The sequence below is a fragment of the Pempheris klunzingeri genome, chromosome 8 (assembly GCF_042242105.1).
Source record: "Pempheris klunzingeri isolate RE-2024b chromosome 8, fPemKlu1.hap1, whole genome shotgun sequence".
Classification (NCBI taxonomy): domain Eukaryota; kingdom Metazoa; phylum Chordata; class Actinopteri; order Acropomatiformes; family Pempheridae; genus Pempheris; species Pempheris klunzingeri.
This window is the reverse complement of record NC_092019.1, coordinates 18,118,118-18,141,711: the sequence shown is the minus strand read 5'-3', so window position 1 is coordinate 18,141,711 and position 23,594 is coordinate 18,118,118. Positions and strand designations below refer to the sequence as shown.

The 23,594-nt window shown below is 42.3% G+C and overlaps 1 protein-coding gene across 2 annotated transcripts; it reads right to left on the bottom strand.

Annotated features, from left to right (window-relative positions):
- Positions 1–793: 793 nt before the first annotated feature.
- Positions 794–23,594, bottom strand: clstn3 (calsyntenin 3). 2 transcript variants are annotated; one of them, XM_070835563.1, is made up of 19 exons: positions 23,445–23,594; positions 22,505–22,571; positions 19,490–19,612; positions 17,772–17,982; positions 17,322–17,530; positions 16,065–16,214; positions 15,218–15,403; positions 14,810–15,097; positions 14,099–14,211; positions 12,500–12,659; positions 11,617–11,676; positions 11,327–11,475; positions 9,469–9,617; positions 6,074–6,300; positions 5,701–5,862; positions 4,902–5,047; positions 4,565–4,700; positions 2,938–3,122; positions 794–2,834 (listed from the first exon to the last, which is right to left on the bottom strand). In XM_070835563.1, exons 2-19 carry the CDS (start codon positions 22,569–22,571, stop codon positions 2,685–2,687), a joined length of 2,871 nt encoding a protein of 956 aa, XP_070691664.1. In that variant the 5' UTR covers positions 23,445–23,594; the 3' UTR covers positions 794–2,684. The 2 variants fall into 2 exon arrangements, with proteins under 2 accessions (XP_070691664.1, XP_070691665.1); XM_070835564.1 differs by lacking the exon at positions 22,505–22,571.

Sequence of the window (23,594 nt, the reverse complement as noted above, 5' to 3'; positions counted from 1 at the left end):
TAAGGATGGAAGCAGTATTCAAATACTATCAGTAAAAGTAGAAATTCAACAGTGTAAAAATACACAATTAGGCTACAAGTAGGCTAGAAGTCCATCAAAATGTAACTAATGGAAGTAACATCAACAAAACATTTATTATATTATATTACAGTGATGGAAAATAACTATGCACATTTAATCAACTGATTCAATTAAGTGCAGATTTTAGATATTTTCAATTTTAACCCAATATTTCTTTGTTATAAATGTGTAAAGAAAGTTGGTAAAATAATCTTCACATCCACCAGCTGAAACATTATAATGTTACTTGCAGGCATATGCATCAATAATATGAATACAGTAATATCAACCTCCTACAGACCATTCTGCATAATGAGTCCTTGATGAGTTTTGGTATATACTGATAATAGCTTTAATTAAGTAAATACTGTGAATGCAGTACTTTTCCATATAAAATGTTTTTATAATGTAGCAGCAACTGTTACTTGTACTAGAAATATCTGAATCCTGCCATCACCACTGATTATATACTGTAGTATAGGAATATTAAAGGTGCATTGTGTCATGTGTAAGCAGCAGTTTGTACACTGTTGGTTAATTTTAAACAGTGCTTTATGTTTGGCAAACATGTCATGAAAAGTAACCAGTAACTCCAGCTGTCAGGTAAAAAACAGTAAGTAACAAGCACAATATTTCCTACTGAAAGTGGTAAAGTGAGAACTCTAACAAGAAAGCTCTGTCATGTAGACTTCATATAGTGTTTTATTATGAATTTTGTAATGTTTTCTGACAGTTCTCAATAACAATTAGTCAGCATAATCCATTTCATCATTGTATCAGTAATTACAGGTAATGTTCCAATAGTAACATAGTAATAATATAAGTTATTAATCAATGCAATGTTTATTCCTTCTTAACATCACACTCAAAAATGACAGGCTTTATTTACTGACAGGTTTAGCACTGCACATTGATAGGCTACACAGACAGACAGCAAGAGACACAGAGGGAAGGGTGAAGGAAAAAGGCAGGGGGAGCGGGAGGGAAGGTGAGGAGAAGCACACAGTTGTACATTCATTGAACCAAAGATATCGGATGGAACAAAAAGAAGGAAAAAAATAAAGGTTTTGTTTTGTGAATAAATGACCTGGAACCGTGGAAGATGAAATGAGTGAGACATACCAAAGTATCACAACAATGTGCCCTCCTTTTTCTGTGATTCAGATATTGACAAGTTCTTAAATTACAACAATATTACACACAAATTAAGAGACACTCATCAAGCCAGGGATTATCATCCTTATCACTACTATTATTATTATTATTATTATACTGTTTTCTGATGCTGTAAAGATGATTACTCAAATGGGGAAAAATGTAAATCATAATCTGCTCCCTCTCAAAGTGTGCAGAAAAGAGTGGCTGCAATAATAATAGTAATAACAATAATATCATAGTATTCATCATTGTATGTACAGAAAATTCATTACAATCAATACAATCAAAACTGCCCAAGCTGAGCTGACATTCTGGAAACAGCAGGGGTAGCGTTAAGTGTGAGTGTGTGTGTGTTTTTGTCTGTGTTTGCATGTGACGTCTTGCAGTTATTGTAAGAGCAGTGTGCAGTGAGTGAAACAGTGCATTTAGAGACATTCCAGCGGTCACTGTGAGGGGGTCAGAGGTCAGGTTACACCAGTTTTTTTCATTTTTTTCATTGTAAACTGCGACGTTTTGTCATTTAGCGGCACATGCCGAGACTTTGCAAAGACTCCACGCTGAACTAGAAACCACAGTGAAGTAGCACGGACTCAACACCTACAGGCTTTTACTCTATCCTTGGAGTGTTACTTAAGTACCAACTTGTGTAAAGGATAAGGTGTGCGGTTGATAGTCCTCAAATCTCATCTGATCATCAGCCTCATATAAAATACACTCAGGCGCTGAAGCACTAAAGTAGTCACTATACCAAAGGAAAAACACCTGCAAGCGTTTTTTAGTTAATATGAACAAGTGGGAGAGTGACCGTAATGTCTGACCTCACTGTCTTCACTCTGTGGTTAACGGTGGTCGAGGAATGTGCTGAGAGAGAGGAAGCAAAGGGGGCGGAAAGAGCTTGTGCACAGACTTCTCTAGTCAGTCTAATAAGGGAGTGCAGAGACATGATGGGATCAAGGCTTCGTGTCTTTGCCTATGGATCTGTTCAAGGCCTGCATGTTGCGGATTGTTGCAGTTTTCATTTTGTAAAGATTTCATTTTGTGTTCACTAACAAAAGATAGAATACAATCTTTTTTTTTTTAAAAAAAAGAAGAACAAACTAAAAAAAATCAAAAGCAGTCTCATTCAACCAGTGTTACACTATAAAGACACATTACCATCTTGTGATTTAAAACTGGTGCACCACGTACAGTTTTGGTGGGGTTTGCTCAGGCGGTTAAATTACATTAACTGTATACATTGTGCCATTGAACATTTAGGTGGAGAACAACTGCCTGTTGTTGGCTATAGGTCACATATGGCGTTGAGTGTCAAGAGTATTACAGTGACTGTGTTGTGCGTAGTGTTTGTAAGCATACATTCCTTATACTAGTGGTGTCAGCAGTTGTTGATATTAAAAGTGTTGGAGTGTGTGACTGGTGAGCCGGTTTGTGGTTTCCATGAGAACTGGTGCAGAGACACATGTGGCTCAGTAGCGGCGAGTGCTGCCGTCCCTCCCCTCCTTCTTGATGATGATTCGCTGGTCGTCGCTTGCATCGTCAGGTGACTCCGCCACCTCCTCGTCCTCCTCTCCCTCTCCCTCCGTGTCAGCAGAGATGCCCATACGAGACTCATAGGACTGTGTGAAAGAGCGACGTGTGTGAATGAAAAGAGGAGCATAATGGGTGTGCTCATTTATTAACGATCACGTCTTTCAACATCAGTAACTTTTTTTTTTTTACCTCCATAGGGTTGACGATGATGGTGAGGGCAGAGTCGTCCCATTGGCTGTTACCCTCCTTAGCCCCGCCCCTGGAACCTTCACCACGGCGATGGATAGAGCGAATTCGGAAAACGCCAAGGATCACCATGACAACCAGGAAACCCACACACACCATTATGATGACGGTGGCGGCTCCTGGAACCACTGTAAAAAAGAAAAATGCATCATAAAATCATCAAAGTTTAAAGAATAAGTCTGATAATATTCTATAGTTTTCTCATTGTTGACAAATAATCACTAGAGAACCCAATGTGAACTAATCCACGACTGAAAATAGTCCCCATCAAATGCAGCTGTTTGAGCAATCAGTCTTGAAACTATATATTTGTGACCAGTTTTTCATTTACATCTTCAGACATGAACAGGACAGTGGAGTCCTTTGAAGGAAATAAGCCTTTTTGTGGATGCTCCCTGATTTGCCTTCATATCCAGAGTGTACAAACTCATGGATGCCATTTGTTTTTTTTGCCGCTCTATGTGACGTTTAAATGTCTGCTGACCCAGTTACCAAACACCTATGAGAACCACATTTTGATTCAAAGCTCTGCTGCTGAATGATTTGCCCCAATCTTGGTGTGAAAATATGAAAAACAGCACACAATCATTGAAACATACCACCTCTTTAAAGGCTGATTTAAAATCTATCCTTTGCTGTAGTGTCAGACTGTGTAGGCAACACAATTCAACCTGATAATACTATTTGCTGTGTAGATGTAGTTATTGTACAAACTAAACAGCAATTATTGATAACGCTGCCAAATGTGCACACTGTTCTTTATACTGGCTGCACATAAAATTCAGAGTAAAATTCATCATCTTGTGATTACCTCTAGAGCTCTGCACGGCCAGGCACCTGCCTTTGTTAGAGTGCTGCTGCAGCCTGTAGGTCTCTGGGGGTCTTTTGATTTGGATTAGATGGTTGTTCTCCACTGCAGGCTTAAAACTAAAGAAGACTCTGCCTTTGAGGTTACGGCACTGAAATTCTCTCCCTTTGGACTGAGAGGGGCCCAGTGGATTTTTCTTGTAAACAAACTAAAGATGTGTTTACATTCTGTGTTACGCGCCAAAATTCATTGTGTGCATCCTTGAGGTCTAACAATCGTGTTGAGTGAATTCAATTCCTGGCAGAGCTTAGTTTTTAAGTACCTGAGTCCTCCATAGATTTGTCTGTCTGCACAAGATAAATAAAATGTGGATCCACTAAAAACAGCTCCATGGCACAACTAGAGGTCTAAACACCACAGGGAATCTTAAAGATTGCTGATCACAAGTTTAAAAACAAGTTTAAAAAGCAGCTTGTGAGATGGGACTTTCTTTAGTGTTTTTCATTTTCATTTCTGTTTTATTTATTACTTTTATTTATTTAAGATAACTTTTTTTTGTTAATTATTGCCTCTATTTGATAGTCACAGTGTAGAGAGAGGCAGGAAACAAGGACACTCTAATTTTGTGACTGTATTTTATATCTTTCATTCATTTTCTTATTGTGAAGCTTGTTGTGACATCTGGTCCACAGAGGTGCTGTAATAATAAATGTTACTGATCAAACTACAGGACGGGAAAAGCCGACGAGAGCGAGACGTCACCTGAGTTGCGGTGTGGATTGGGCAGGGTGTGTCCACTCAGCTCTCCAGCGTGGTGGGATGGATGGAGAAACTGCTGCTGGGAGGCCAGCAGGTGGGATGGGTGGTACAGACTGTCCAGAGAGTGGAGGAAGTTCACCTGAACGAAGGAGGAGAGAAACACAGAAGAAGAAAGAATGACCTCACTGGCTAAGTGGCTAAACTGCAATCTCATGGCTCTGTTACTTACATATACTGCTCCCAAAGGTCAAGACTGAGCGTCCACGCTCACATCTAAAGGATGTTTGTTCATGTCAGTGTCAGGGCTGTTATATGTTATGTGAATGATGCGTCCTCTCACCTCCAGAGTCAACTCATTGCTGGTGTATCTGCCATTCATCTCAGAGCAAGACAGGCGGAACCGCCTCTCAAAGCGGGCCGAGCCTTTGGCCAGTCGGTAGCGGACTGAGCGAAGGACGTCCTCGTACACAGAGATGGATTCGGCACCTTGAGGGAGCGCAGAACAAAAAGCAAACAGCACAAAAAAGATGACAGGGAGTCAATACTGAAATGATAACTGTAGAGAAAGGGGGGAGTAGTCTGCAGCTACTTAATGACAGCTGGGGGTGGCTATATGGGATGGATGACTTAGTGCATTGGGAGTCTATTGTGCTAAATTTCAAAGAACTGAGTGAAAAAGTTTTAGGTTCTTATAGCAACGTAACATGTTCTTCCAAAGTTCAAACAGCTCTGCTTATTTCAGATGAGAGATTCTCTGAGTTTTGTTTGTGCTTCACTCACTGTTATAACTGGACAGGGCTCATTGGACAAATCCGGATTTAAGAATATTTGAATAAAAATGTGACAACAATTGAGGGCTAATTGTCTCTGCCGACTAACCAATGGTAAGCTATATTTTTTCCAAACTGCCACTGTGGTTTATTTTGTAATGAATATTTAATGTTACAGAGAAATACTTCAGAGGCTTTGAAGCATAGAGACAAAAACAGACAATAACGGATCATTTAATTCAGACTTTCTGTCATATTATCTGTTTCATGTTGTTTTTCTGTGACTTACTGTTATTGCTGCCTGTCTGCGTCAGGACAAGATTTGTAATTGTCTATGGTGCTCTCCTAGTTCAAAACGGACAACCGTACCTGTGATGGCAATATAAGCAGTAGTGTTGATGATTTCCAGTCCCCTCTCTCGCACAACATCCATGTCCACCAGGAGCTCCTCCCTCTCTGGGTTCAGCTCCTCGCCCAGCGGCTGGACCTCACAGCCATCCAACGTGTGAGCCACGGCGTCAGACATGAGCGCTAAGAGGCGATGGAAAGGAAACAACATCATCATCACCAAAAATGTAAGATACAAAGGATGCAGACCACAGATGGTCTCATTTCCATATACAGACACAGAAGCGCTGAGCAAGGCTACACGCTGAGCAAGGCTACACGCTGAACAAACACAAAAAATTTCCTTAAATTAGTCCAAAGATGAGGTGCTGGGGTCCCTTGATGTGTGACTCACCTCCACCCTCCATCCCCTGTGCAGCTGTGTTGACGGCATGAGACAAGGAACAGACGATCCGGAGCTCAGGGAAAAGGGGGACACCACGGGGACCTTCAAACTCGGGGGCAGGACGAGCCAGATGAGGGCCGACCCCAGACAGAGAGATCTGAGGGGCGTCGGGCTGGAGAACCACCAGGTATCCCTCCAGCTGCTTGAGGGACAGGCAGCTCTCCTCGTTGAAACATCTGTCAGGGGGGGAGGGAAGCGCGTGTTGTCAGACAGAGACAAAACCTCTCCAGACTCTCCTGGCTGAAACTTTCATGCTGCTAAAGCCAACTGCAATCGTTTAGCCAGACTAGCAATGTGGGCTGTTGGTCCACCTGTTTGGTCCAGACATCTCTGAAAAACATCTCTGCAGATATTGGATGCGTTGCATTGAAGATTTGTACAGACATTCATGGTCTTTACTACTAACTTCTGCACCACCTTGAGTTTGACATAGATTTTTACGAGACAGATACAAACATTATAGCCCCCATCAGGGTGAATTATAACAAATTTGGTAATGTTTTAAACTAACAGCATTGATTTAGCCGTGCGCTCCTGTTAGATCAACAGACTTTTGAAAGGCTTTATACAGCTTTTTTCATGTATACAGCATTTATTCCCACGACCAGTAAACAGACATTGATGTCTAAAATCAGCGGCATTCCCTTTGAACTTCCCATATAGTGCCATCATCAGATCGAATTTTTAACTTGTCCTATGCTTTGATTTTTGACCAAATAGCAAACTTCATGACACTCCCATCAGCCCCAAGTGTACATGCTGTTGAGTGCTAATTAACAAGTGCTAGCATGCTAACATGTTAAACTAAGATGGTAAGAGTTATCATTGTGCCATCTAGCATGTTAGCCTGCTGATGTTAGCATGTAACTCAAAGCCACACAAGCATAGACTTTCAAATGAGCAATAATGTGACAGAGTGAAGACAAAAAAGTGTAAATCCAGTGCAAACTTTTCTCAATGCAGTTCCCTAATTCCACCATGACTGTGGTAAACATCGGTCCGTTGTAACACTGAAAGTAGCAAATGTCAAACCACAGTAGCTTTGGCTGTTACAAATTTTATTTTCCCGTCAGAGAGGGAGAGCAAATCAGATTGATGACAGGCTGCTTACATATATTTATTCATCTGCACTATAATTAAGATTCACATTTGAAAGGGGATTAAGCAGCAGAGTATGTGTGTGTCACTTTTTCACTATCAGAGTGAGCAGCTGCTTCTATCGGCCTCTCCAGAAGGGCCTGCTGTTCAGCCATCTGGGTAACTCCTGGCCTCAAATCAGTCTAATCTTCACACACGCAATAAAACACGCTGGAGAAAAAAAAACTCTGGTACACTTGAGCTGAAACCAGGGGGGGAAAAAAATCTGTCCATGACCTTGAATCGTTGGGATCTTAAAAACAGTCAGGGGGGGGGGAACTACAGCACAGACTTGTGGCCTGGTAATCATTTTATCTTATAAAAATGCGACAAAACAACAGCCCCAAAGGACATAATAAGAATATCTGTACAGCCGGAGAGTTTGATGAGATCTGACTTGTCAGCAAGGAGCTAGCTCTTGTATAAATATATATAAAATCGCACATAGTATACGTGCTGGACTGTTCCTCCCAAGGTGAATTAATATTTCATCAGCTAAAAGTGACTGCTAAAGCTAGAGAGCCAGTTCGCAGTTGTTAAGCATAGTTGAGCACTGACCCGGAAACAGAGTTTTTGTGCTTTCTATTTTCACAGCCAGGTGATTCAGAGTTATGCATACTCAAGCAGGGATTGTTCAGGGGCCGAACAATGGCAATGTTAAGGATCCAATTTTAGTTTGATCATGCACAGCTTTACTGTAAATCTCAAAATTTTAACCACTTTTCAGTAGGAAACATGCTGAAACATTTCTCAAGAGGTGTTCAGGGATACAGAAAAGCATCCAGGCTGTATGAATAGTGTCTCGTAGGGTTAAATTAAGGGAGTAACATGATGTTGATAGATAGAAATAACTCTTTCTTTTTAAATAATCTTCACTAAAAAGTGAAACAACTGGCTAAACAGCATCTTCAAATGAATCCTGCAACAACCTCAATTACTATAAAACCAGGCAGAGTGAATTCTCTGTCGAAGCAAAAGTTGCTGGTGGCCAAATGAACAAAGAGATAAGATATTCCTTGTTATCTCTTCCTTTGACATATTCTCTATATAATCATCTCTTTTATGCCACGCCAGTCCTTATCACAGCTGAGGCAAGGTCCACGTTTGATGAGTTCAAAGTCAAAGGAAATGGCAGCGGCGCCAGAGTCCAGAGAGCGACACTTCATTTGACTGCTTCAGACTGTTCTTAGGTCCTCACTAAACTGCTGTCTGATGTGTCGTTTAATGTTCAGATATTTCCAGTGTGATAATTCACATTTGTAGTGTCACTTTCCCTCTGACTTTCAATCAAAGAACACATTACTAAAGTTAAGTTGCCTGTGAATATTAGGGCATGTTTTTTGTTGCATTCTGGCCTGTTCAGTTTGCTGCCAGTGGCTGAATCAATATCTCAGCTGCTTCTATAACTGATCTTCATCTGTATGGTTGTGAATCCACAATGGTTATTTATTAGTGCATATGTATGTAAAATACATGCTATTCTCCATCTCCACCAGTGTCTCTGACTATCCTGACATTAAAACTTTAAAGAGAGCCCGTATTCCTCTTGCTGAGCCATAAAAATACTTAGGAATTCGCCTTGACAGCTGACTATCATTTAGGATTCGTACTCAACATTTGACTCAAAAATTAAAAATCAAACAAGGCGTCTTGTATAGGATTAAAGGATTTCTGTCTTCTTCTAACTGTAAAACTACTGTGCAGTCAGCCTACATGTCTGTCTTTGACTGTGACTGAGGCTTTGATGGACTTCCCTACAGTGAAGAACAAACAGCTGTCTCATGTTATTCATTCATAAAGCTCTACTGCTGAAGCTCCCAAACTGACTCACATCTCTTCCCCCAATTTAATCTAATAACTACAGCACACGATCCAGCACACTTAACTTCAGATACTCTTCACGTACACACTCATGTTGGCAGAAAAGGTTTCAGGTATTTTGCACCCTTTAAATGGGATGAACTGCAATCTGCCCTCAAACTAGACTCATACATTCATCTTGGAGAATTAAAAGCCTTTTTATCTGATGTTCTCTATTATTCTTGCAACTGTTAATTGTTGTTTATTGTGTCATTGTGTGGTTTCTTTTTTTGCTGATTGTGTTTTTGTGAATGCTGCTTGTTCACAGGTCTCTCTTAAAAAAGATAAACAGATTACAGATAAAATTTAAAGAAATAAATGTGTGCGTTCGTGTGTGTTTCTTGTACCTGAGCGAGGTGGTTAGCTTGAGGGGTCGGACACCAGGGGTGGCGAAGCGTAGAGAGTTTCTGTAGGTGACCTGCTGCACTGCACGGTTAAAGCTCTCAATGTCGTCTCCCTCCAGCACCAAAACTGACTGGCTGGGGTTCACATGAACCTGCAAGATCAAAGGAGAAGCTTTAAAAAACGAAGTTACCATTCATTTAGATAAGATGAACAAAAGGGAAACTTTGTTCAGGGATTCATCTTCTTGAATCTCATTCAAAAGCAAAGAAATAATAGTAATACTGATAACTTTTTGACCCATTTTGCACATATAGTTTATCCCTGAGTAATTATATTGAACACAAAAATATATAATTTAAATCTATATGTATATATTCAAAATATATATTTACAATCTATAAATGTCTCAAACACAACAAACCAGCACTAGAGGAGGTTAGAAACACATTTGGCAATGTAACAAGTTGTGTTTGCAATTAATGGATAACCTCACAATTTTTCAAGTCTGCTGTAATAAATCAAAATTAGATTATGATTTCCTCTCTGGCAAAACTGTATGTGCTCTTTTAAAAAGCTTGACACCTCATATGCATAAAATACTTAACACAATGCAATGAGTAGTTATGTCACAACTTTGAAATAAGACACCATAATAAGACACTCTCTGTCCTCATCTCGGCCCTCAGTCCTGACGATTGTGCCACTATAATGCAAGTTGGCAGTTTGCATGTCGGCTCAGGTTCATGTGGTTGATTAATGAATGTTTTTGCAGGTTTTGAGAGTGGGTGCAGTTATTATAAAACCCTGAGTAGTAACACACACACATACACACTGCGTGCCTGACAGTCACTGATGGGTCTCACTGTCATCACGAAATGTTCAGGAAATTGACTAATTCCTGAAAATTAAAATTTGACATTTAATTAAATGTTCATATGTTATATGTTCATATATTACAAAGTCTCTGTGCTGACTTCATTTTAGCCAAAGTGTTTATATAAAGTATATATAAAACATATATCAGTGCCACAAAGCTAATATGATGTTATCCAGCTAACTTGAATTTGCTCACACACACAATACTATTGTTGCTCAATACTATTGTTTTTCATGAAAGGTGGCGGATGGTTGTTATATTGATCTTTCGACCTTTATCATGAAATGTGTCATGTGCTTCTGGGTGGTAGCGTTGTGTGTGTAAAGCCTCCGAGATAACGGGCCAACAACATAAAGTCGCTCTGAGCCACAGTCCTCAGGTCCAGGTGATTCTTCACAGTGGGTGAAATGACGGAAGATGAATGTAGTTTACTGGAGAAAGCACAGGGGCACTCCAACTACAGTAGTCCTCTCCACTTTACTCATTGATTTAACAACATTAAAGAGATTCATTTGATGGAGAATGCAATTCCATGCAAGCATAAAGAGATCCTCCAGTTTAAATAAACAGCAAGTGGTTATTAATGAAGATGGTTCTGAATTAGTCATCAAATCATTTTCTGTATTTTTACATCTTCAAATATTTGACTTGGGGCCGACCATATCCTCTGGGTGACATAACAAAATGTATTAATACTTTTTGTAAGCTAGTATTAAACCACCTATTAGAAAGCACCAGAATAGAGGAAAATAACATCTTCTCTATTAAAGACTTTCTGGGGAAGGGCCCACAGACCCCCAACAATGTCTCACTCACATTTTCTATGCTTCCAGCACACATGGACAGCAAAGTCTGTATTTTGTAAACCTTATTCTAGAAAGATTTTGTATACTTGGCATATACAAGTATACAAGATGACAGATCGGCCGTAAATCTGTAAATCTCTCTATAAAGGGGCAGTCTACAGTTATCTGAGCCATTACCTTCATGCCAGAGCCCAGAGTCTCCAGGTCTCCAAAGTCCAGGCCCTCCCTGCAGGCATACAGACACTCCACCACACTGTGAGGCTCCACACTGCCGGGTCGCACCGTCACCCCCGATAACAGGCCGTGGTATCCACCCACATATTTCACTAAAGACCACGGACAGTCCAGTATGAACACATACTATAACAACACATTTATATTCTAATACGCACATAAATAAACACACACAGCACAATAAGAGGCTGCACGCCTTCATGCTGACAACAGCATGAAAACAGGAAGGTCACCTGAGTCTTTCCCCTCTGGGATGCTGTTGTTTAGTATCTCCTTCTGCTTCTCTTCGGGCTCTGCAGGGAAAACCAGCGAGGGGCAAAGGGGAACAGAAACAGAGAAGACAATAAGGCACGCTAAGAAAGATACTCAAATGTACTTAAGTGTGAAAAGCAAGTGAAAGGAGGACTGAAGGTGCCTGAGATTGGCAGGAAGAAAAAACAATATATATATATATATATATGTGTGAAGAATAAGACGAGCAGCCACGAGTGAGAAAATACAAGCCAGAAAACTGTAGATGATATTCAAAATGCAGCGTCTCATTATCTAGCAGCAGCTGTTGCCAAGCAGGCAGCAGAGCAACTTCCACTGTGTGGATATGTGTGTCAGAGTGTGAATGTGTGTGTGTTTCAGTTAATTGGCAGCCAGAGTTTGCCATTTTAACCAGCGGCTGGGGTGTAAGTGGCTGATAGCTGTCTGGCCCTCGTGTTGTTCTGCGGCCCTGAATAATTGATAAGTCAGTTATATTATTAGCCCTCAAACACAAAATGCATCAACCAAATTATAAGTAAGTGAAATGAGCGAGTGAAAGGCGTGAGGCTAAAAGTCTCTGCAGATTGTTTTCAGATGCCTTGTGAAGTTTAGGGCGGTGCTGGTAATTATGCCAGAAGTAGCAGCCTGCTATCTTTGGTGATTTAAATGAAATTTCGGTGCCGAAGGAATGCAAAGGAGGAAGGAAACGGCACAACTGCTGCTCACAGCATTTATGCAAAAGAAAAGAAAAAAGAAAGATTCCTCGCTCTCTGCTTGAATTCATTTCTGTCAAAGTCCATCATTAAGCTGGAATAAAATATGTGTCAGTTGTGGATTCACTGAGCATAAATTTCAGTGTCTTACCCCAGCAGGCGCCGATGAACATCCTCTGGCGGGGGGCGGGGTTGGGGATGGCTCCGTTGTCATGGATGAGGGCGGGGTCGAAGGTCACACCATCGACGTATAGGGTCACCGAGGGGAACTGGACACTGAGTGAAAGATGATGCCACTCGCTATCACACACCTGTTGGACAGAGACGATATGGAGTCAAAACCAGTGTGAATCAGTGGTGGATGAAGTCTTCAGGTTTTAATTAAGTAAAAACACTGATAAAACAGTGTCAAAATCATCCTGTTCTGCAGGAAAATGGCTCCTTGGTCTGATATATTATTATGTATTACATCCTATTTAATGTTGCTATTGTTGTTCCAGGGTGAGGAGCTACTTTATATATAGTAAGGTATGAAATGGGTATGAATGGTTCCCAACCAAAAGCCCCCCCCCAGGGGCACTAGATAAATCTTGTGGGTTGTGAGATGATTAATGAGAGAAGAGAAAAGAAGAAAAACACAAATTTATTTCTGAATCTTTGCTTCTTTTGTGAATTATCGGATGATTTTATCTCTTTGTGCCTCAAACACCATCTGTGCAGTTTAAAGGTGAGATGTCTCTTTGGTGGAGCTGCTATCTACTCACAGACATCTGAAATGTGACAAGGGGCCACAACGAGGCACTGTTTTTCTGTGAGGGGCCACGTCCAAAAAGGTTTGGAGCCACTGCTTTGATTGTGCTGTATTTTACAAACCTTCGATGTCTCCTAATGTAAAATCTCAATCTGAAAAGTGACTATTGTTGTCGCATAAATGTAGTGCAGTAAAAAGTACAATATTTTCCACTGAGATGTAGTGAAGCGAGAGTGTAACGTATCATAAAACGGAGTAAAACACAAGTACCTACAAAATGTATGAAGTAAATGTACTGTTACATTCCAGGAGTGGTGCATATTTCATCGATGTGTATTCCTTTACACATTTGTTTTATCTTTCCCCATAGATGTGGCGACATCAGAAGGAATGAAAAGAAGGAGGACGAGGGAACGATAAAGACAGAGGGGCAGTAATAAGATATCGTGGTTCAGACAGAGGGATTTGACAAATCTTCTCTGTATCAGCTCAGCATCCTTTAATCCACGCTGCTTCAATCTGTCTGGGACCAGTGGCTTCAGTCAAAACAAACCCCCCCCCCATAAAACAAACACACACACACAACCACACACACTCATATGCATGCAGGTACATAACCATTCTCTTTTACATATGTTCTGATGCCTGCGCCGCTGTTAACTGTTAAAATACGAATATGATGCTGTTGTATACGGTTCACCTGAGAAGTTAAGATGTTAAGGTTCATGTGAATTTTTCCACAGACATATGTCATTTGGAAGTACACATAAATACTTAATACCTTTTTGTTCATTTGTTATTTCATATGTATTATCAGAAGATGGATGTTTCATATGATATCAGCGTCTTGTAATCTCATGGGGGATGGACCAGATGCACAGAAATAAAAACTACCTAATTATTACGTTTCCTCCATTTCAGTTGAATTTCCAGGTACAAATAAAAAAGAACCAGTGAAAGCGAGGACATCAAAGCAAAGTGTTGCAGTTCCCCCAGTACCTGCTCCAGTTTCCACAAGAACTTGACGGGCCGTGCGGCTGAGACGTCGGGCCAGTAGAAGAGAGAGAGGCGGCAGCCGTGGACGGAGAGGGAATAGTGGGAGTAGGAGTCGTCTGCAGAGCCGACACAGAGCAGGAGAGCAGAGGAGCAGAAAATAATTGGTTAGTCAGTGTGGTCGTGTCAAACCGCCTTATTGTTACCGGGCAATTCTTCAGGGAAAACCACAGCGTGAAATAAAAATGTGCGATGAGTTTATCATAGATTTGGACCTCTGTTTCATCTCCCTCACTTGTGAATTTTATTGCCGTTGCTGGACATGCTGCTTTTTAACAGTTGAAAATATTCACGATACGCACAATTTTCTGCCTGGCACGATTACAGTGTTTTACTTCTCGTCTGGTGTCCATATGGCTGCTGAAGTGGAGCAGTTGGGTTTAAATGTGTTTCTCAAGAGCACCTTGATAGTAGTACTTGAAGATATAAACAGTTTTATGCTTTGTTTCTTTTCTCAGCTGTGATTTCCCCTTCAGGTCTGGGGATTTGAGTGGGTAACCTTCTGGAAGGTTAGATGTCTGAGGTGTAAATGGAAACATGAAAACGCTGGGTTTTTTTTAGCTTTCTTTACCAGAGCTGCCCACGATATTCTCCTCACGTTTGAAAACAGCCTTAAAATTCCTTCAAATGCTAATAAAACTCTGCAAGATAACGCACCGTTCTTGACAGTGCTGCACACAATCGTCTCCTCCTCCTTGCGGTTTCCTCTGGTCTGAGTGGTCGCAGCCTGGATGTTGGCGCCACCCCTTCGCATCCACAGCTGCAGGGTGAAGTGGTCGCCTGATAACGCAGAGACAACCGAATCTGGCACCACGGCAACGTGGTTGGACCCGTTGAAGGAGAAGACCAGAGATGAATCAGAAGAGGGGAGAGTGGGCAGAGCTGAGGTCCAGTTGGCAGCAGGGGACGGAGGTGGGAGGAGGTCAACCTCACCCCTCACAGCACCTGGTGAAGAAAAGAGAGAGAGAGAGAGAGAGAGAGAGAGAGAGAGAGAGAGAGAGAGGATCAATAAAAAGAAGGACCCTGCCGTCTGAATATTCAGAAAACCTGTAAACCAGAACTCACCACACAGCCGTCGCACAGATCTGTCAGAGTAGCTGTCTCTGTCACAGCCCTTCCCGATGTGGCCGGTCTGGAGCTCTACGGTGGCCTGGATGTTCCACACAGTCTCTTCACAGGTCTCCAGATGCAGGCTGGGGAACAGGGGGATGCTACCTGACCCAGGTGTGTACTCCACACGCTTGGTCCATCCTGGAAAAAAATTGCAATATTACACGCCAGCCACAGCCTGACATGTCATACAACATTTAGATTCAAATAGTGTGGGAAAGCAAATAATATACACACTAAGGCTCCAATAACTGACGCTTTCTTTTCTCTCCTCCCCAACATGCAAACAATTCCCAGTTGAGGTCTTTGTGTTAGCCAATGTATCAGTTTACCTTTTTTTCAAATATATACATTTTTAATGTGTTATATACAATGTCACGGCAGCTGGAAACAGAAATATTAAGATGTGAAACTAAATTGAAATTGTACTGCACTGTATGAGATTCTTAAATCAAAATAAAATGTAATGATTCACAACCCAGACAGGCCGCCAATTATAGCCTGCGCCTGCTCATCCTGTGGAGGAATCTAATGTCACAGAAAGTACAGTAGTAGTGTGTATGATTCTATTAATACGTCGTCATCGCTTCATTAATTGCCTTCCGCTGATATTACTCAGCTTCAGCACTTCCTCTTTAAAACACAGCTCTCGATATAAACACGCAAAAGTGATTCATCCAACCGGCAGCCCACGCACTCTCCAGCTACATGTAAAAGTGATAGTTTCAACTAAAAAGCAACACATTGGATGACTAAAACACATCTCTGAGGCCAAGGATGATAATCAGGACAGATTGTTTACCGATCCAGCCGGGTTTGCAGGACGGCTTAACCGTGACAACAACCTGGGCATCGGCCTGAGCACGGTTCTTTCCACAGTCGAAGGCGGTCACCCAGAAGGTGTGAACACGCTGACGCTTCGAATCCAATGGCTCTGTGTTCTTAATGTTACCTAGGAGACAGAGAGAGAGAGACAAAGAAAGAGAGGACAAGAGAAAAAATAAACAAAGAATAAAAGGGAAACCGAAATAGAGGGGTTAGTCATCAACAACAAGCTTGCGTAATTGAAAGCCCAGCAGAAATGAGCACTCATTGATAAAGCCTCTATCATTGCGCATACATATTAACAGAGCCACTATCCCTTTCAGTGCACTATATCAGCAATAGAAAGAGAGGAAGATAAACTGCATAGAACAAAATGGAAATTGCAGGTTTTTTTCCTGTTATTAGAGATAAAGGCAGCGGCGAGTATCTGTGATAGGCTGACAGCGCTCAGCATGCCAGCTGACAGACAATAGGTAAGACAGAAGATGCTGTGACATGGTGGGGGGAGAAACAGAGGGATGACAGAGATAGTGGCAGCAACAGAGAAGAGACATGTAACGAAAAAAGAAAAAAAGACAATGACAAGCCAACAGCATTTGAACAAGGTTGGAACAAAAGGTCTCTGTGCTGCCGTACCAGTCTGGCCCAAAAAAAGAAAGGAGCTGCTCATCCTCTGCAAAACCCTCCAAGTCTGGGACGATTCTGCAGAGTCACACTAAAACAGGGCCCTCCGCAGCTGCTGTGTCACACATTACTATTGATCTCCCACCAGCCAGTCAATGGATATAATAGAGAGAAGAAGAATTTAGGGAATCCGGGGACAAAACGATGCTGATGTTAAACTGAACAGCTGATGCAATGTTTATGCAGAGACAGAACAATGCTACGCCCACACAAAGTCTATTTTAACATCTTATGGTATCTACCTGTGAGCAGAATTAAGTACCTGCAAGTCTTTTCACTCTGTCGCTATGCAGACATCAATATCTCAGAGGTGTCTGGTGTGCGTGTTTTTCATGTATTGAGAACATCCAGAGTTTAGGTGTTGAATACTTAATTGAATACCGAATTTAGAGATTCTGCTTGCAACCAAGGCTACACAGAGAAGATGGAGCTGAGAGCAAATACGGAAAATAATGTGGAGACTGGAGGGGGGATTGTATGTCTGTAGCAGAGAAAGACAAATATTGATACGTCTATGAGATTTACTGCGAAAGGATAAACCATATCTCACCATCGTTGTCAATAGCGAAGGGCACATTGGGAGTGATGATGTCATAGAAGCAAATCTGGCTGTACTGCGGGGAGCAGTCGGCATCCAGAGCCTCCACACGCACGATTCGGTCAAACAGACGCCCTTCTGGGACCGAAGCCTCGTAGCGATGCTCAACGAACACAGGGGAGAACTCATTGACGTCGTTTACACGAACATGCACGGTGGCCCTGAGGGGAGGAAGAGTGGGAGGCAAAACACAAGCGGGGAGAGAGATGAGTTATTGTGACAACGGGAAGCAGAAATGGCTGGATGGGCTTTGCAGTGCACAGCCAGAGGGACGCCAGACAGTGACTGTAATTATTGTTAAAAAAACATTAAATATCTTCTGTTGAAATTGGGAGGAGGAGGAGGAGGAGGAGGAGGAAGAGGAGGAGGAAGAGGAGGAGGAGGAGGAGAGAGCGGGCTAACTTGTGGGATTTCTTGCTGTTGACTCCATCAGGCCCCTCTCCGCAGTCGTAGGCCTGGATGGTGAAGCTGTGCTCCCGCTGGCTCTCACAGTCCAGTGGCTCCTTGGAGCGGACCAGACCCTCGCCGGTGGAGCGGTCCAGAACCACTGCTTCAAACTGGACCGAACCTGAACCCGAGGGGCCATTATGGACCCGGAAGCCACAGATTTCACCTGGGAGAGAGAGGGAGACGGTGTGAGGGGAAATAACTCAAATGTATCAGATTATAGGCACTATAAACACAAGTTAATCATCTTGTCAGTTTTCATAAATAAGAAAAGTTATTCATGCTTTCATTCATCTAGTGAACTGATTATTGTATTTACCTGCCTGGCTTTTACCTTATCCCACAGCTTATACAGAAGGCTGCAGCCTTAACTATGAACCAGAGCAAATAAGAGAGATTATGTAACCTCCAGCTGATTTTAAAATTTATTTTTTTAGGTTATACTCTTAATTACTTTTAAAGCCCTCCAGCAAACATGGGATCCTGCTACAAAACTCTGCCGTCTAGACTCAAAAGCAAAGGGGACTGTACTTACTGTCAAACTTCGGAACAGCCTTCCTCTCAAAAATTCATCTTCCTACCTCAGTGATTATTTCTACTAAAAAAAAGCCCATTTCTGCACTAACTTAACTTCTTTTTATTGCCATAATCACCTGTGTTATTTCAGTGTCCTTTTTCCTGTGTCTGTGAAACAGCTAAAGTCAATCAGTGACATATAACCAGAAACTCAATAAATCAGCCGACAGTCTAGTCCAAATGTCCACAATGCACTTATAATGTCAAACCAATCAGCGCTGAGCCGCCCAGAGAGGGGAAATATCATTTCCTCATTGATTCAGCATTGAAAAAATGTAAAAATACAGCATCAATTATTATTTTTTTATTGTGACTATTTATTCGAATATCTGGACTTAAAATCGTATCGTCCTTTTCAGAGTATCAGAAGAGTGCAGAGAATTATCTGGAGCATCCCTTTAAGTGGCAGTCATACAAGCAATAATTATAAGAATAGAATAAAAAAGACTGCAGCTGAGACTCGAAATAAAACCCTTACTATAGCAGCTGATCTTCCCTGGCAGACAAAAGTTGCACGTAGGGAAGGTTCTTGCTCGAACACCTAATTTTCTCTTCCTCCTTGACACGAGCCCGGCCCAATAAATTCCAGGGAGTGCTTGAGTAATTCTAGTTGATCTATTATAATTTGACTGAACATGGTTATTTCCAGGGCTCGGGGCGCAAGCACGATAACCTTATTTCATCAGGCTGCAAAAGGCAGAGCGCTGCTGACTTGCTCCTGAGATGAAGGGTTGAATTACACTATGATGGTCTAAAAATAGTGGACTCTGTGACCGAATACATTGCCTTTAATAATCAGACTGTCTGGTGGGAAATATGGCCGGAAATGGCAGCAGCCTGATAGCTCCAAACTTCAGGGGTTTCATGTTTACTATTAAACTCCGAGCAAGGCCTGGTGAGATAATTTTCAATTTGGCCTGGTGAGATAATATTCAATTTGGCTGGGGCGAGCGCTTGATTTGACCTATTTTTCACTGCAGCCACTTGTGTGGATGTTCAAGCAAATTCATGGAATGGTTCAAATATTTCCAAGCATTTTTCTTGCCAGCTCTCGCATTCCTATATTCTTCCATGCTGTTTATTGCTATTGGTGTTACCAGCGTAGTGTAGTGGAGCATCTTTGTCCAGGGCGAAGAGAGGAGGATTGAGCAGCACAGTGTTGTCGTTCTCCATGACAATCCCCTGGTACTCTGTCTCGATCCATGGCTTGTGCTTATTGGCTGCACGGCACAGAGAAGAGACCAAAGAGGATTTGGGTTAAATGGAGCAATTAGAAGAAACCAACGTATCTATTTTTAACCCTCCATTATGGGCGAGGACATGGCGAGAGTGTGCATGAGTGGAAAAATACACAATGTGTGAGTGTGTGTGTGACAACAAAGACAGTTTAAGCGCATTCGCACCCTCTCAGATTTACCCTCGTTCTTCTTTTCTCTGAACAGACCTCCTTCTCTCGTTCATGACAAGCGCCACTCTGCTCACCTCCCTGCTTGGCAGTATAATTAAAGCCAGTCAGATTTCACCTTATCACACACAGAGAGGTATATTGCTCATATCAATCAGGCAAACTGGCCTGCCACAGACGCTGCACAATAATGTGCTGAAAACAGCCGAGTCAAAATCAAATGCCTGAGGTTTACTGTGAATTTAACCTTTAATTGCGAATTAATTATTCATCCCTGTGCTGAATGTTCTATGCTGAATGATCAAAGCCCAAGTTAATGAGCCAGAAGGATGACAATTTTACACTCCAGCAAAGAGCAAAAACAAAAGCCGGAGTGCCTCCCCTCTGTTGTCCTCAATCTCGTAACGCTGAAGCTACAGAGTCTGAAATCAGACAGAGGCGCAAGACTCGTGTTTAGCAATTGCTTTGTTGTCTACACAATGAATTTTCCAGAAATCTGACTGGAACCAACTCTGCCGTCTTGTCTGTGAGAGGAGAGACGACAGGGGAGGAAGCTGCAGATTCCGAATCTGATCAAACTTCTCTCTCAGGGCTTTTTCAATTACAGAGACAATACTTTTTTTGATACCTTTGAGATGCCAGAACAACTACTCAAGTACTCCATTCAAGTACACTTTGGATGTATTTTACTTGAGTGTTTCCAATTTATGTGACTTTTTACTTGACAGACAGAGCTAATAGTTTCTAGTTCAGCTCAGCTCAGTAGCAGTAAAACATGAGTAATAATAATCCAACAATGTAATATGCCACTCTGGAGGAGGCCATTCTGCTGCCTAAACAGCGCCAGTTGAATCTAAACCAGTGTGTTAAGTTGCTCTTAAAGCAATTTTTTCTGATAAAACTTCAAGTCAAATTTGAATGCAGTACCTTAACTTGTAAAGGGGATATTTTTACACTGGGGAACCGAAACAATTAGATGACTAATGGAGGCGATCGACAGAAAAATAAAAACAGACTACAGAAGTTTGATAATTCAATGAACGTTTAAGTAATTTTTGAAGAAAAAATACCAATCATTACCCAGCTGCTGCTTCTCAGACGTGAGGATTTGCTGCTTTTTTTCATCTCATGTGCTAATTAAGTGAACATCTCTGGGTTTTGTACTGTTGGTGGTGCAAAACAAGCAATTTGAGGTCGTTAACTGGGCTCTAGAAAACTGAAACGGCTACAGTCCAATATTTTCTGACTTTTCATAGACCAAGTGATTAATAGAGGAAATGATTGAGATTAATTGACAGTGAAAATTAATTTTAATTGCAGGCCCAGCTTCTTTTGCTTGAGTAAAAGGTCTCAGCACCTTTTCCACCACAGATTTCTTTTCCATTAAATACATTTTTCACTCAACAGAAGAAGCTAAAATGTCATAAAACGTCCATAAATGTCCAGACACAAGCGGCTGAACAAGAATTTAGCCTGAATAAAATGGTCTGAAATTGGCAAAATCACAATTTAATAAGTTAAGCACACAAATCCGACCCAGCTTTTCATGCCAGACGCTTAATGGCGCCTTGTGTTTCAGGCAAATTTTTGTTTGTATCAAAAAAAGTATTGAGGATCAATAATCAGGCCTAATCAAAGGTATACATCCTCTCCTCTCAAGGTCCAGCCTGACACCGTCTCCTCCTCCGGCCCCTCCTCCTCCTCTATTTCCAGTCCTCTGCCATGTCTCTTTTTCGGTCATTTATCTCCCGCCCTCTGTCCCCTCGGCTGATCCCCTCCCTCCCTCCCGCCTCTGCTCTGCTATATAGCATTAATCTGAGCATCAGGCCTGTGGATTACATCCGGGATTACAGATTGAGAGGCATCCTATTCCATCTCTCTCTGCCTCTCCTGGCGCTCTTCCTCTCTCTGTCACTCTGTCGCTCCATGACACTCACCCACACCTCTTCGTCTGTCTCCCACACACTCACGCAAACACATACAGTGTATATACACACTTGCTCCAGTGTCTCGCACTTTCCTTTTCCCTCTCCCTCGTGTCACCTGATCGCACGTACCACCTCTCTCTCCACCGCCACCTCCTCCACCACCTCCTCCTCCCTCCTTATCGGCCTGCGTCTTTTCAGCCACGTCCTCTCCTGTCTCAGCTCCTTCTCCTCTGTCTTCCCTAACATTTCCCCTGCCCCCCCTCCTCCCCTCTCTCTGACGCTCCATCTCTCCTTCAATCTCCCCCTCTTCTCTGCATCGCTCTCCTCTGCCTCCTTCTCTGACATTCTCCCTCCACGCTGTCTGTTTCATTCGCCTTCCCCCAGCAAGATAATCATTGGAACAATGATGTTGAATCACAGTCATGGTTATCCAGGATGATAAATCTGCTATAGAGGAGGAAACAGATTTATCATCTTCTCAGACTCACAGCACTGGCAAAAACAGGCACATGCACACTGGGTCATGAACAGGAAACAGAAAATGTATAAACACGTACGAATGTAGTCTCAAGTGCACCGTTTATGTAATGCGGAAAACTCAAGTTGTGTCCAGTTGTTACACTCATGAGGGATAGCAATACAGTCATCAGGAGCATTTCAGGGCAAAACAGCCATGGCCCTGCCCGAGCACCTTGACAGCTCTGCGTGCTCCCATGGCTCCCGTCTAAACCATCATCTCAACATTTCACAATTAACAGTCGAACGGATGAGGAACTGACCTTTGTTGCCATTGGCAACCGAAGTCAAGCAAAGGAGGAAGAAGGAGAGAAAATTCATTCTGTCCATCTGAGGGAGGAGAGGAAAGAAAAAGGTAGAGGGGGCAACAGGGTGGGGTGAGGAGGGGGGGGGGGGGTAACAGTACATGCATCAACAACTGATCAGCACTGGAAGAGACAGGTACAGTAACAAGACAGAAACAGATCAGGCCTATCAGATGGTGCACAGAGGGGTTTAACCTTGCTGTGGTGTGTCATGTATGTAAGCCTACATAATAATGAGCTAAATGTGAAGCTGCATATCAAATCAGCCTTAATAAGCCAATAATGCATCACTGTTTCACCATAATGCTGATTTCTTTCCTCAGCATCAGTCTGACAAGCCTGCAGTTGCAGAGCCCAGAGCAGCCTATGGAGCATACCTGGTCGTGAGCGCGTGTGTGTGTGTGTGTGTGTGTGTGTGTCACCAGATTAGGCTTTGCATGTGGCTGAGTGGGTGTTTTCCCATGTCTTAATTGTGGTTTGTTTGGTTAAAAAAAAAATGCAGAGCTCTGCTGCCTTGTGGCCACAACAGAAAAAAAAGAGTCCTTGGGGCTTTCAGCTCTCATTGACATAACAAGCCTCTACGTTTTTCCATTGCTGCAGTCCTTGACCACATATAAATATGGAAGATTACACCAAAAAAGAGGAATGATATTTCTGTATATATCAGGAGACTATCTGTGCACAGGTTGTTCAGGCTGCACATACATCCAAGAGCAGAGAAACATGCTATGCGACAACAATCAGCTCGTTTACATTACAGGCTGGTATTGACACACATTACCAGCTTGGGCTCCATGACAGCCTATGGCCATATTGAGAGCTCATCCTAGAGCCAGGAGAGGACATGTCGCAGAAATTCAGGCTTGCTGAGGCAGAAACCGGCCGCTTTTGACATTACCGTGGTGAGTGCGGTGATGCTCCTGGTTGGTACCCAGCCTCTACGCTCGCAGCATCCGCCTCTCACGCCCCTGCCGCTCGGCTCGGCAATCCTCCGCAGGCTGACACCAAACCAAACCTTCAGGTGGAGAGGACGCACGGATGCTCTCTC

Coding starts and splice junctions, on each gene's coding strand:
- clstn3 (XM_070835563.1), bottom strand. CDS start 22,571: ATGGACAGAATGAATTTTCTCTCCTTCTTCCTCCTTTGCTTGACTTCG. Junction 11,677..12,499: donor GTTCATCGGCGCCTGCTGGG/GTAAGACACTGA, acceptor TTTTCCCTGCAG/AGCCCGAAGAGAAGCAGAAG. Junction 2,835..2,937: donor TCATCGTCAACCCTATGGAG/GTAAAAAAAAAA, acceptor TCTTTCACACAG/TCCTATGAGTCTCGTATGGG.